Source organism: Ciconia boyciana, chromosome 10 (assembly GCF_034638445.1).
Source record: "Ciconia boyciana chromosome 10, ASM3463844v1, whole genome shotgun sequence".
Classification (NCBI taxonomy): Eukaryota; Metazoa; Chordata; class Aves; order Ciconiiformes; family Ciconiidae; genus Ciconia; species Ciconia boyciana.
Genome location: NC_132943.1, coordinates 12,247,655 through 12,261,206, shown reverse-complemented (window position 1 = coordinate 12,261,206; position 13,552 = coordinate 12,247,655). Strand labels below are relative to the sequence as shown.

General features: G+C 39.8%; 1 protein-coding gene across 12 annotated transcripts in view; it reads left to right on the top strand.

Annotated features, from left to right (window-relative positions):
• Positions 1 to 13,552, top strand: part of KALRN (kalirin RhoGEF kinase) — a 534,671-nt gene that overhangs the window by 249,234 nt on the left and 271,885 nt on the right. For all 12 annotated transcript variants that reach the window (XR_012044472.1, XR_012044473.1, XM_072875252.1 and 9 more), the window contains 2 exons: positions 4,130 to 4,261; positions 10,083 to 10,313. Coding sequence is in view for 10 of the 12 variants with exons in the window: in XM_072875252.1 (XP_072731353.1) it covers positions 4,130 to 4,261; positions 10,083 to 10,313 (363 nt within the window). In the remaining 2 variants the exon portion in view is untranslated. The remainder of the gene's footprint in view (positions 1 to 4,129; positions 4,262 to 10,082; positions 10,314 to 13,552) is intronic.

Below are 13,552 nucleotides of genomic sequence, written 5' to 3'. Positions count from 1 at the left end.
TCGGCTGAATGAGTTCCTGGATCAAAGCTTTTTTCTTTTTTGCATTGTTTCTTTCTTTTTCTTCTTTTTTTTTGTGTGTGTGTGTGTTTGTGTGCACATATGTATCTTCCTTAATTTTTTTAAACACAATTTCTACATCATGAAGAGCAAAGGAAAGAAAAGAAAGAAAGAAAATATAATTCTTGCTAACTTAGCCTCCAGCCAGGCTTCCTTCAGCACATGTATAAAAGCCAGTAAACTAAACTCCAAACAAACCACTATGTCCAGGTCAAGGTGCAACTCAGGATATTCAGTGGAGGTGTTTCCCAAATGTCCCTTAATTCCACCTGCTACAAATCTCTTGGGTTTGGTGGGTTTTTTTTCCTTCTTTCCTCTTTTTTATTTTTTTCCCCTCCCTTTCTCATGCTAACATGGAGATATGCTAGTGCAAAAGAGAATCTGCTTCTGTATCTTTAGGTATGTCTGAGGCTATTCAAAGTTGCAAGAGAAGGTAAGAAAACATGCCTTATCTCACTGTGATTTCAAGAGAACTGTGCTGATTTACACCAGATGAGATTCTGGCCCACTAACTTCCAGATGGGGGAAGCAGACATACCAGGTGTCCTCCCTTTCTTGGATGTAATCTCTGAAAGTGTGCTAAAGTATTCATAAGATGCTCACTCTACAGATCCTGTCAGAATGAACAAATTAACGTCTTCAATCACTGAGAGATCTCAAACAATTAATTCTGGGTCAGAGTCTACCCTCAGAAGTGCACAAGCAGAATTACTATTTAAGGTAGTAGGTGTTAGGTGCACGTGCTAGGCATTTATGCTGATTCTCTGAAGACTGACCCCTGATCATTTGTTTCATATTACCTTACTCCCCAGCCAGGAAGACTACTGTTCTCATCTCTGCCTGCATCTCTCTAAGCACATCCTGAACTCCCCTATTTGAGGAAAGGAAATGAAAAAGAGAGGAAAAGAAAAAAGAGAGGAAGAATTTGAGGAAAGGGAGGAAAGGAAAAGCCAGTTGATACCTATAAGATGTGGGCATAAGACCAAGATAACTTCTGCATTAGATAGGGAAATTCCAGAAACAACAGGAAATATACGGTTAGCCTCATACAAAAAAATCAGGGCATCAAGAGAGATTATAGGTCACTGAGGAAAACAATTTCATGGCCTTCTTCCCATCTTTCCCCACAGCCATTCTGGAGCATGAAAGTACAGTAGAGTTCGGTTTAAATTTCTCCGGGGCCTAGGGGAACCACCCTGGTTATCCTGCAGCTTTGACGCAGAGGCCTAGCAAGCCATAAGTGAGGACTGTGCAAAAAATGTGGAGAAATATGGGCTATAAAATGTCTGAGCTGTGTTTTGGAGCAACCATGTGATACAGCATAGCAGTCCCTGTGGAAAGCTAGTAAGAAGTGGTCTGAGAATACATTATTACCTGACCTAATACAGAATTTGCAACTTAGGTGAATAGGTTGTGATTCAGGAGTAAGCGTAGGTCATTACCTTAAAGTTACTTTTGGATTAGATCAGAGGCACAAAGGTACCTTAGGGACTTTTTTATTTTTTAGGAGAAATTTTTCTTAATCTTTCCTGAAGTCTTGAAAAATATGGAAAATTACTGGAGCCTGTCATTTCAAATCATATTTAAGCAGCTTTTATGTTCCCAATAGGAGCTATTCCAGTCTATGGGCTAACTAGAAATTTAAGCAATTAATTTAAATGGTATTGAGTATCCAGTGGACAGTAACAGCTCTTGTTCCAACCTAACAGCTAGCAATTTACGATTTTAAATGCATCTTTTTTCAACTTAGTCAAATGGTGATTTTTGTGATATGAATATGTTTCTAGCATGAAGGGTTACATTTAATAAAGTTTTTTGTGTCTGCCACAGTGTGTGACAAATAATAAAAATTAACATCACTGCTTTTTTCAAAATACCCAAATCAATAGTCCTATGGTATGAACTAACACTTCACAAAAATCCTTAAAAAAACATTTGCTCTCCCTACGTGAATCTACACACACAGCACAGACCACCACGCAGTGTTTCAGGGTATGGGAGTAAAACACTGACAAGCTGCATTTCTTAAAACTTTTTAAAACAGATGATGTCAACTGCTCCGGCTAGTGGCAGAAGTGAAATTACTGATGTAATTGTTGATGTGACATTGTCGATATACAAAAGAAAGATAGATGTGAGACAACAAGGTGGAAATGTGATTATGTGCATAGGATCTTCTTGAGACTTCTCCCACCTACTGTGCAAATCACAGTCTGGGGATATGGCAGTATATAAGTAACATGACTATAAGAGCCTGTACTAAAATTGGTAGAATTCAACATTTTTGATAGGAGCCATAACAGTGTGATTCCAGCAGCAGGAACACTGGTCTATAAGGTGTAAAGGTCTTTTGTTCACTGTTTTGACCAAGAGGTTCATGTAACAGCCCCAAAAGGGATTGATCTCAACTCTGTGCTCTTAAAACTACTTAGGAAATGATGTGAATTCCACTGCTGTGGCACAAAATATGATGACTTCAGCTTTATGCAAGGATGTTTGGGGATTTCATCTGAAGAGATTCAACAGATCAGGAGTCAAACCAACACAGGAGAACCTGCCTTCCTTGCCTCCAGTCTTCTAGAAAGCACAGTCTTCACTGGTAGATTTGTACTTTGTAGACATGAACATTTAGGAATTCATCTTTGTCACTGAATCTTTGTGCACTGAAAAGAAGTGTTTACAATGCAAACACTTTGTAGCCTTGATTACACAGCAGCATGGTGAATAGCTTTACACTGCTAATAAAAAAGGATGCTGATGCCAGAGCCAGAGTTGAATTGAAATTCTTTGCTTTGAATCTCACAGCCCTTCATGCTGTGAATGAGTGCTTTACTAACAAGCCACAGGTGAACACTTCAGGAGTGGATAAAGCTGTGATCCTGGGGGTGGTTTTGTGGCATTATACATTCACCCTACAGGGCACTGCATCTGTTGTATGATTAGCTGTTCTTTTTTTATAAATAGCCCCAGAGTATGTCAGGCTGGGTTAACAGAAAGATGGAGGAAGAGAAAATATTAACAAGAAGTAATGAGGTGGCATTAGGCAGTTAGTATGGACAAAATACGAATATGTGAGCTGTGTTGCTGAAGTAAGCCCTGCTTAAAAGAAAAACAGGATGGGAACCTTAGAGCCTAAATTCCTCTTTTCTTTTACAGAACAGGCAGCACCCAGGAGAGCTTCTCCAATTTATTCTGCCAAAGAGCATCAGCACTGCTCTGGAGGCCTTTAAGAGTGGAAAAATATTTTTTTTCCATCCCTCTGCTCCCCGAAGCCGTTCAGTTTCTGTCTGTCTGTTAAGGCTTCCAACCAAGGTGCTAAACCATATCAATTGCAATGGCAATGATTTTTTTCTCCCTTTTCATGGATGTCTGCCCACCAGGAACTGGACTGAGACCAGCAGCTCATTTTGCATTGGCTGCTTAGCAGCCGTCAGATGGTAATGGTATCTGATCACTGCTGACCTGGGCCAGAATCAAATGTGTGACCCAGGGTTTTGGTATCCTATTAGCAATCCCATTCAGCTGGCCCTGGGTTGGGAACTGTTGAATACAGACTGTCTGCCTTTCACTGAAATTAATATCAGCATTGATTTTGATGGGAGTTTTCTATTGCCTAAATTAGGCACGTTAAGGACAGGTAAGGAACTGAGGGAAGATTGACAGCTGAGACAATGCTAAATACAGCTGGAGCTGTAACTGTGTCCTTTTGCGCTTCACGCTGATGTTTTTTTCTAAACATGTTGAAGCCTCCCTTTTTGGAATGCAACGTTGTAGCCTCCCTTCATGGTATGCAGACTCTTAGAATGGGTGTTTTCTGAGCCTGGTTAAAGGAGCATTTGTTTTTAATCCAGAAGAAACAGAAAACAGTCCTTTGGATCTAGGTGTTCTTCAAGTACTGAGGAGGTGACAGGAATGTGCTGTTCCAGGGTGCCCAAAAGGACTCCTTTATAACTGTTACGTTTTCCTCAGTCCATGCTGCAGTCATCTGTGGCACTCTACAAACCAAGTTTTCTAATGTTGATGAGATGTTGTTCAGTGTCACTGTTGCTCATTGTTCCTGGAATTGTTTCAGTTCCTTTCAGGTGTGGATGCCTGGTGCAAAATGTGCAGTGAAGGAGGCCTCCCTTCAGAAATGCAAGACCTGGAACTGGCCATCCATCATCATCAGACTCTGTATGAACAAGTAACACAGGCCTACACAGAGGTATGTGCTTCCTAGAAAAGAATGTGAGTATCTGTTAAGTGATAACAGATATTTGACTGCATTTTGGAGCTTAGCTTTTCTAAATGAGATAGGTTCTGCTTTCCATTTCTGCAACTTTTTCAAAGAAGGAGTCAGACCTAATCCCAGACCATAGGAGGTGACTCCTAGCAATCTGCTTGTAAGGGTAAAACAGCACAATCTGGGGGACAAACCCCATAACAGAAATGAAATCTAGAACTAGTCTTGGCACCCCAAAGAAGAGCCACTTCATTGCCTTTGCTGAACAGGGAACCCCTTTAAGCCCCCAGCAGCTTTACTCCTGTTGCTTTTCTTCCGTGCATGAGTCCTGGCTCTAGCACAGGTATGCTAATGGGAGCAGAGGATGCCAAAGGCTTTTTCTTTCAGTATACAAAGTCACAGAGATGTCAGCTCCTCATCAGAATGAATGTTGCAAGAGACTGTGCTTTAGATAGGATCATAGAATCTAGAATCATTTAGGTTGGAAAAGACCCTTAAGATCATCAGGTCCAACCATTAACCCAACACTACCAAGTCCACCACTAAACTATGTCCCTAAGCACCACATCAGATGTATTTGTATATACTGTTGTCAAATATCTCGGACCTAAATAGGATATGTGTTTTTTTCCTTTAAAAGAGGGTGCCAAGCATGTTAAGACTAAAACATATTCTCTAGCATTTTGTTAAAAAAAAACCCATAAAATTCTTCACTTGCTTTTTCCCCCATCCAGACTGCAGCATGAAATAAAAGCTACCAACAAACAGACAACATTCACTGCATCTGACTGTGCCAGCCAGGGTCTGTCTTCAGTCCACTGTATTTTGCAAGAGGGCTGCAGGACGTCCCTGGCATCTGGGAGGAGTCCTTTTAGGAATGAGGCTAGTCTAGATGTTCACCCCAGGCATGGGCCAACCTGCAAATTACCTGGGGGGTGGGAAGCCACGTATGTTATCCATTCTATTCTGTTATTCGAGTCTCCAGGACTCAAGGTTGTTGGAAAGTAATTCACAGATTACCTGAATGCTTGGGTTTAGTCATATTTTTCATTTCCCTGTACTGTGCTGTGCTTGACTGTCTTTCTGAGTATCAAGGGATTTTGCTCCTTGGAGGGTTTTCCAGGCTGGACTGGAGGACTGTGGTAGTGCTTGCTATACTTAGTAAGTTACCAAGTGAAGACTCCAGAACATAACAACTCTCCTCCATGCTCAGCCCTTGCTCTGGTCATCATGTTCTTGGAAGAATCTATAGTATAAAAGAAAAGGATTTGCTCATCTAGGCTTGGGGGTAGGCACTCACGCATACACAGTGAAGTTGTGCAGATACCTTGATGACGAATGTAAGCAATGTTAGGTAGAAATCTCTTATTTTCCAAAGACCTGCAAGAATTTGGGAGTTAGTCAATTGGAAGGAGGAAATCTGGGTTGCAATCACAAAGGGCAATTCCTCATTCAGTACTTGGGCTTCTCAGGAACACCATGTTGTGTGAGCAAACACAGAACAGTCCTGTTGACCTCTAGTTGCAACTGTGAATTTTATACAAGTGCCTAGATGGGTGAAACTAAGGTTTTTTTATTGCATTTAAAAATTATTTCTAAAAATTAAGTCAAATTGGGATTAAATAAAAAATAATAATGCTTGAAACTGGGATTTTGTTTATCAGCCCCAATCTTAGGTTTTGTGAAATGAAAATTCATTTAAAACTCCTTACCAAAAGCAACCTTCAAGATGCATATTGCTTTTGCTGATGCTTCCTCAGAAAGCTATGACTTGCTGCAGACACAGCTGTTTAAAACATTTCTATATTATTTTACTAATAAGTACATTTTTAAACAGTATTTAGAATTGCCAGAAAGGTTATAGTCTGTTATTTTGCAAATGTTCATCCCCTTTCCCACAGCTACATGGTGAGCTGAAAAGCCTGGATTAGACTTAGGAGTCAGTCCTGCCTCCTATCCATATGCCTAATTCTCCGGTCTAGGTAATGCCCCTTGCCCATAGAAAATAATGTTTCTTCCCTCAGAGCTCTGTATGGTGGGATGAAAATTGTAGCTTTTTCTTTCCTTTCTTTTCCTGCAGAGTCATTGAAAATCTCTGTTTCTATTTCTATAATTGTAAGAGATTTGGAATAGAATGAATGTTCCTTGGAATACTCATTTAATATGGATATTTAATAGGATATTAATTAACATTTAATAGGATATATGGGCCTATTCCATTCTGTTACAGAGTATAACAAAGCAGTTCAGATTCAATGCAGGAATCTGAGAAGAGACGCCCAAAGAATCTTAGGGAGACTCTCTTTTTTCCATCTTGCTATGGTTGTAGCCATAATTATTTGCCTTCTTTCCTTTATTGCACTTGAGTGAAGCTCAGAAATAGTAGAGGCAGAGATCATGGGCCTGATAAGCAATCCACAGCTAAGCAATCTTCTTCTGCACTAAGCCGAGCTGCTGGCAGAACAGGCCTTTTTTCTTCATCTGAGAATCAAGTGGTGCTCTTGCTTTTACTTTGGGCAGGACAGTGCTGGAAGGAGGAGATACGAGGTGTATGCCTTTGGCAGATTCCCTTCTTGCAAAAAGAGTTCCTCTAGATGTCTCTAGCCAGGGTGTGTTTATGTTGCTCCACCACTGTTTCTAGTGGATGAACAGCAGGAGACAAACTTGGGATGCCCCTACTGAGAACTGTACTGATTTGGTAAAGACATGGAGGGAGAGAGAGAAAGGTTTTCTCCAGTCAGGCTTGAGCCTGGTTGATGGTAAGAGAATCTTGTTCAGTGTGACTTGATTAACTGCACTTTACTGTCTATTCCCAGAGGCATGATATATTTGCTCTAAAGACCAATTTTTTTCCTTCCACTTGTGAAGCTGTTCACTTCCTTTCTGAAATCTGTTCACTGGTGAACTCTGAGAGCACAAATCTTCTGTGCCCATTGATTGGAAATGCAGTAATATTCACAGCAAAAATACTTTCAGAAAATAAACTTTTTAAGCCAAAGAACTTCAGAGCTGCAGAAGAGATGAAATCCTTGAATATGTGTGTAATCCTTGCAAATACTGAGTACCACTGGTTACCTGATTGTCACTGTGCTGCTTGCCATATATCTACTCCAGCATGACCAGACAAGCATGTAAAATGGAGAGCAGGAGAACACTTCTAATAGCCTCTGATTTGTGTTAATGATTATTAGCAGGACAACACAAGCACTTGAAGTCTGGCATTATCTCTGGCTGTGCAGAGAATAACTGGAAGTCTATGCCCATTGGGGAAAAATCATAACTTGTAATCTCTGAGGCTTTTTAGACAGACAACAGGAATGAACTATCGTGCAATAGATAAAAGCCTAAATCCTATAGAAGAAAAAGGAGTAAGAGAGAATGCAGAAGTGTATTTGCTCTTTACCTCACACCATAAATCTGGGAGAACATTGTCCTGTCTCAGCTTCGGATGAAGCAGGGGCATATAAGCTGTTGCCTTTGAAACAATCTTTTTGTTCTGCGTTGCTCTTGCCACTGAGACTTTTTATTGTAAAGGCCTTCTTGGCCATATTAATCCACTAGACAGCTCTGGAAGAGCGCTTTTTGTAAGATGACTGAATTTAGTCTGGTGATTTGATCAGTCATGATTAGTATACAGAATATTTCACCCAAGGTTCTGACACCTCAAAATTGAAGAATTTGCAGGATTATACCTCTGGGAGGCAAAAAACTGACATGCAGGGCCTGCGCTTGGGAGATGGTATAGGTATGAATAGATCTATATTATGGCACAAAGTTTCCAGGAAAGTTGTCCGGAGTCAAGCATGTCTGTTATTGTCTGTGCAGTCACGTATCTCTTACTGGTAAACTTCTGAACCTTTATTGCTAGTCCCGATTCTGCTGTGATTTCTATCAGTGTAAATCAGGAGGGACTATACTAAAAGCATTGTAACACCACCCAGGGACAGATTCAGACCAACTGTAAGCCCAAAGGCCAGTAACAGGAGCACAGTGAATTCACACAGTGAATTTAGCCAGTGCAGAGTGAGTTTCTCATCTAATAAGCTACTCCCAAGTGTGTGCATAGCCTTGGTTTCCTGTTCCCAGTGGTTAAATTGTTGCTGATTATCTTCCCACAGATAAAATAGGATGTAGTATGCCTTGTCTCCTTCACTGTCTAGAAGCTGCTTCTTCCTGCTTAGCAGCTATTGCCACCTCCATAATGTTGCCAAGGTAACACCTGTGCCTCAGTGTTTCCTCCTAAAATCCTCCCTCGTATTGCCACTATCCACTGCTGTTGGCGAGTACAATCATTCCCTCTGTGACCCCAGCAGGCTCCAGCATGTGCAAATTGTTCCAGCTGGTCTTCAGCAGCAACTGAATTTGAGTATGGAAAGTCACTCCCTATGGACTCTCCAGTTATTTCCTGATCTAATTCCAAATTGCCCTGAATATTTAAAAAATCTCCAAGGATCTGCTGAAGCCCACCTAATAGTCGCATAATATGATGACATTTGACTCCCACTTTTGCCAGTATAAATCTGAAAGGCTCTCTTGATTTCTCTGAAAATGCACCAGATACACACTGCTACAACAGACTGGGACGTGGCACGGCTTGCCAAAAGACACAGGTTTGGGTATTAAAAGATATTTGCTACATTTGAACAAGCAACTTATAATACAGAAATAAATGAGACTTGGAAATCCTTGAGATGTGTTTTAACTTTGACTGATAATGTTCAAAATTTAAACTGGATTAAAAATATTCATTAAGCCGTTCTCGAGCAAAGTTGGTGATTGTGATTGCATAGAAATAAAAATACTTTTCAGAATATCTTGTCATTTTAACTGCAGTTTGTTTCAGAGGGAAAAGAGAAAAGTGGGCTGGGAAGAGGAGATGGATTCCAATAGTGTCCTCATTTACCATTTCTGTTGAACAAAATATTTTACCTTTGCAAACTGCGACTGAAAAATATTTCAAAAAGCCATTTTTAGAGAACCAGTGCACGCACACACTTGTTAATAGAAGTTGGGGTTTTATGGTTTCATTTTTCATTTTGCCCCTGCAATATGAAAATGCTCCGGGAATGTTCCAGGAAAAAATCTGGTGTTGAAAAAATCTGGCATTCTGGGTTTTTTTAATGCCCAAATGCCTCTGCATCTGCAAATGTCTTTTAATATGCCCAAAAAAGGTTACACATGTGCAGAGGGCTTTGCATTTGCCAAAGAACTTTGTAGCCCATTGGAAATGGAGACTATAGGTCCCTCTGAGCTGTTCCAGGGGAAGAAAAGAATCACTATCATATACTAATTTATTTTTCACTGCCACTGAATGAAATACAGAATTGGAATGTAATACTTTTTAACGTATATACATACTTAGTAATTCTACAAAGAAAGGACTCTCCCTTATCATACAGAATATGAATGAGACTGCCATCTGTGGTTTTCTTAAAATGCCACCTCCTCACAAAAATAGGCCCGCTATTGCAAATGCCACCTGTCATCAACTAGTATATGTCAAGAATTTTCAGTGCCCAAATGTCAGAATGTAATATAGTCTTGGGATCTCTGTCTCTATGTATGCAGTCCCAGCAGTGCAGTATCTGTGATCCTGCTGAGTGACACAGCAGGCTCACTAGGAAGCAAAGGCAAGTGCTGAATGTGTAAGTACAAGTCAAAAAGAGATGTTATGAGGTCTTTCTTCCTTTTTGACTAAAATAAGGAAAACGCACATGGGAAAAAGAATCAGCTAGACTCTTCTCTGTCAGTTATTGGATGTTTAAGTATCAGTGCAGTGAAGTAGACCTATTTCTTCACTCAGGTAAGCCAGGATGGAAAAGCCTTGCTGGATGTCCTACAGCGTCCCTTGAGCCCTGGGAATTCTGAATCCCTCACTGCTACTGCAAACTACTCCAAGGCTGTTCACCAGGTGTTGGATGTGGTACATGAAGTCCTGCATCACCAACGGCGCCTAGAGAGCATCTGGCAACACAGAAAGGTCCGGCTACATCAAAGGCTGCAGCTCTGCGTTTTCCAGCAGGATGTTCAACAGGTAATATCATTAACAAAAGAAGAAAAAGATGGTTCTTTCTTTGAAGCCATAAAGATTGTTTGGTGACTCATCTAGAGGATATTGCCATAACCAAGATTTCACAGACAGCTCTATCTATGCTAGAAATATGCTAAAATCCTAATGCACCTTTCAGTACCTCTCGGTTTCATGTTGGAAATCATCAATCACTACATTGATTATTGATCAGTCCATTCCCCACAAGAGTGTGATGCTATTTTCAGTGGTTAATTTTTAAGTGAGTAATTAGCTGTAGGTACTCTACTGTTCTTGAGAAAGTAATGTTTAACAGAAAAAAGAAATTCAAGTGTAAAAAGCAATTGGACTGTGGTGTATTTCACTTTCCTATGTGGAAACAATACAGATACAGACCTTTTAATGGTGGTGTTAAGATGATCTTTGCATTATTACCACTTATGGAGTCCACATACCTGTGATATGAGTTTGCTGGCTCAAATGAACTGAACACCCCAATGTGCAGAGTTCACCTCACAGAAATACAGTTTATACGGTACAGGCTCACCTCTGAGAACTCAGGCTCCAGGTAAATAACTTTGATCTCCCAAAGGAATCCATTTGAATACCAGCACAACAGCATAACTGACAGTAAGCATGAAATGCCATCTTTGTAGCTGCCAAATACGAAAGCACAATCCAAAGATGTTACAGGACTCTGCTCATTCAGGATGGTGTGGTTTGTTTAAGGGCCCCATTACAGCCCAAAGCAGATGTTGGCAGCAATATGGTACTTCCTTTAAATGAAGAGGCTGAATGCTCTAATCATGTTTATGGAGCATTCTAATGTCCCTGGGGCTCTTTATGTCATAGCCTTCCTCCAAGTGAAAAATGAGGTGGAGACAGAGCAACAAAGCTGTCACATGCAAAATAGACATGAACCAGCAAGGACAGGAGACAGGCAACTTTTATTCAACATGCAAATTTGTGGTCCTGTTAGTGCCATAGTTGAAGTGCACCAGTGCAGACAGAACTGCAGCTGTAGATATCCTTTGCAAATATATATGACCATTTCTTTGGCAGTCTTGAAAAGTTTGCCAGAATTTCTACCTGCTCAGTTTTTCCTATAAAACCACACAAATATTTATGCCATATATATAACTAAAACTGGGATTGAATGCAACAGATGCTTAATTTAAGCAACTTCAATTTCGTTACGTGTCGGCAAACATATTGCATGGTAATGAAATTCATAAGCTATATATTAAGTAAAGCATGTACTTGGAATTTAGTTAGAATACTCTCTGCAAACTATATGACGTTAATACAATTTGGGGTTAAAATCTCAAAAATCAAGGGTTGTAAATTCTGATGTTGTTATGCTTTTTCCAATTGTGGTATATCATGTCAATAAGAATCCATATAATCTTAGGTATTCTTCATCCCCTAGGGTGATTTACACTTTTGTTCAATCTTTCCAACCCCAAACTTTCTTACATCTTTTGAAATCAGAAGTGTTCATGAAGTTCATTCATGAAACCCATTCAGGCTTCTACTTCCCACATATGCAAGGCAATGAGGCTGTGTCACTGGTTTTCAAAAGGAACAGGTCTTTTGTATGTACTATGACTTTTGGTGAGAGGGAAAGAAACAAGCAGTAAGAGTCATTGGAGTACAATCACTTTAGAGAGCATCACTCTGTGTGAGTTCTGTTGGCAGCAATCTTTCCAAACTTTCTCTTAATGGGTAGTTATTATCTGGGAAGCAACAACTTAATGACAGACATGTTTCTGTCCTAGCACACGCTTACTGGAGGCATCTCTTTGTCCTACTTAGAAAGTAGAGAGGAAGAGATGAATCATTCTGTTCACTAAACATCTGTACTATTCAAGATAAATGCTTTGCAATTCATAAATGAAATTATCGGCTAAACAGAAATATGAAGCGTAGATTCCATGAGGAGGAGGAAGATATCTGAGTATGTTGATGGGGTTTTTTTTTAAAATAATCACCTCCTATATATCTGTCTTGCAATTCCTATTATGCTTATTTTGTTAAATGCCCATCAGTTGGCAGGTGAAGCCGTCTACCTGTATGTTGTCACTAATCATAAGTAACATTTATCTATAATAATTTGTTGCCTTGTCAAAATTTAATAACCTTTAACTAAGTTCTTCCTGGTTCAAGTCTAAAAAGAAAAGATGTGGGAGAACAAATCCTGACAGGAGACCTCTGAGTTTATTAGACTTTGCTGTCTTCTAGACAAGTAATGATAGAGTGTAGTTTCTTTAAGGAAGATGCTCCTCTTCCCTTTCCACACAGCTCAAAATTAAGTGTGTTCTCACAGATGCAGTTTTCCCTATCAGGATGTCCCGTGGCTCACCCACTCCAGCTGGTGGCCAGCGCAGTAAAAATTCTGGTGAAAGGTGATCTCCGTGTCAGAACTTACACTCCCTCACTTGTTTATCTATACCTTTCTCTTCATGTCAGCTGTTCTGTATCAATCTTGTCTTAAAAACAGATGTGAATAGGGACAGGTTTTGTTGTGTTGCATGTTCTTAATACAGACTCTAGGATTATTTTGCATCCTCTCAGTCTGCCATTAACGGCATTAGTAGATTTTGGTAAATACACATCTCCGAGAAGAGGCTCTTATGAATCTTGAGAGATCAATTATTCCTCACCTAACTACTATAGTTAGTCTTGCCAGAGGGATCAAGTATATTTAGGCATGCAATATCAAGTGTTCATAGGGACGTCTTGCAAAACTGTTTAGCTGGATGAAGGCTTTATGTAGGCCAAGTGTGTGCCTTTTAGACTGGATTTAAGGGTTAAGCTGTGTTAAACAGGGCTTGTTCATATCATTCCTGGTGTATTCTGCATAATTTGCAAGGCCAGAGTACACACTGTGTGCAAGTCAGGGCTATATTCTCAGATAGTTTCCCCACTGTCAAGGAAATCCTTTTGATTCTAGCTAGGTTTCAGTCTGAACTGCACAAAACCTGAAAACATTGAAAATGATGGATTAAAAGAAATAAAAGTAATTTTTATTCTGAGATAGAAAGTCAGGCATCCTTACAGTCATGTCATAACCAAAATACAAGTTGTGCTGTAGAAAAAAAAAAAGTTTAAATAAACACTGTGGATTGCCAGGTTACAATATTAGTGTAAGAAACATTGTGCTATCAAATGTCATTAGAAGTAATCACTACCTCACACCGTCAGACATTTTACAAGATTATTTGCTATTACATCTATGTATTAAT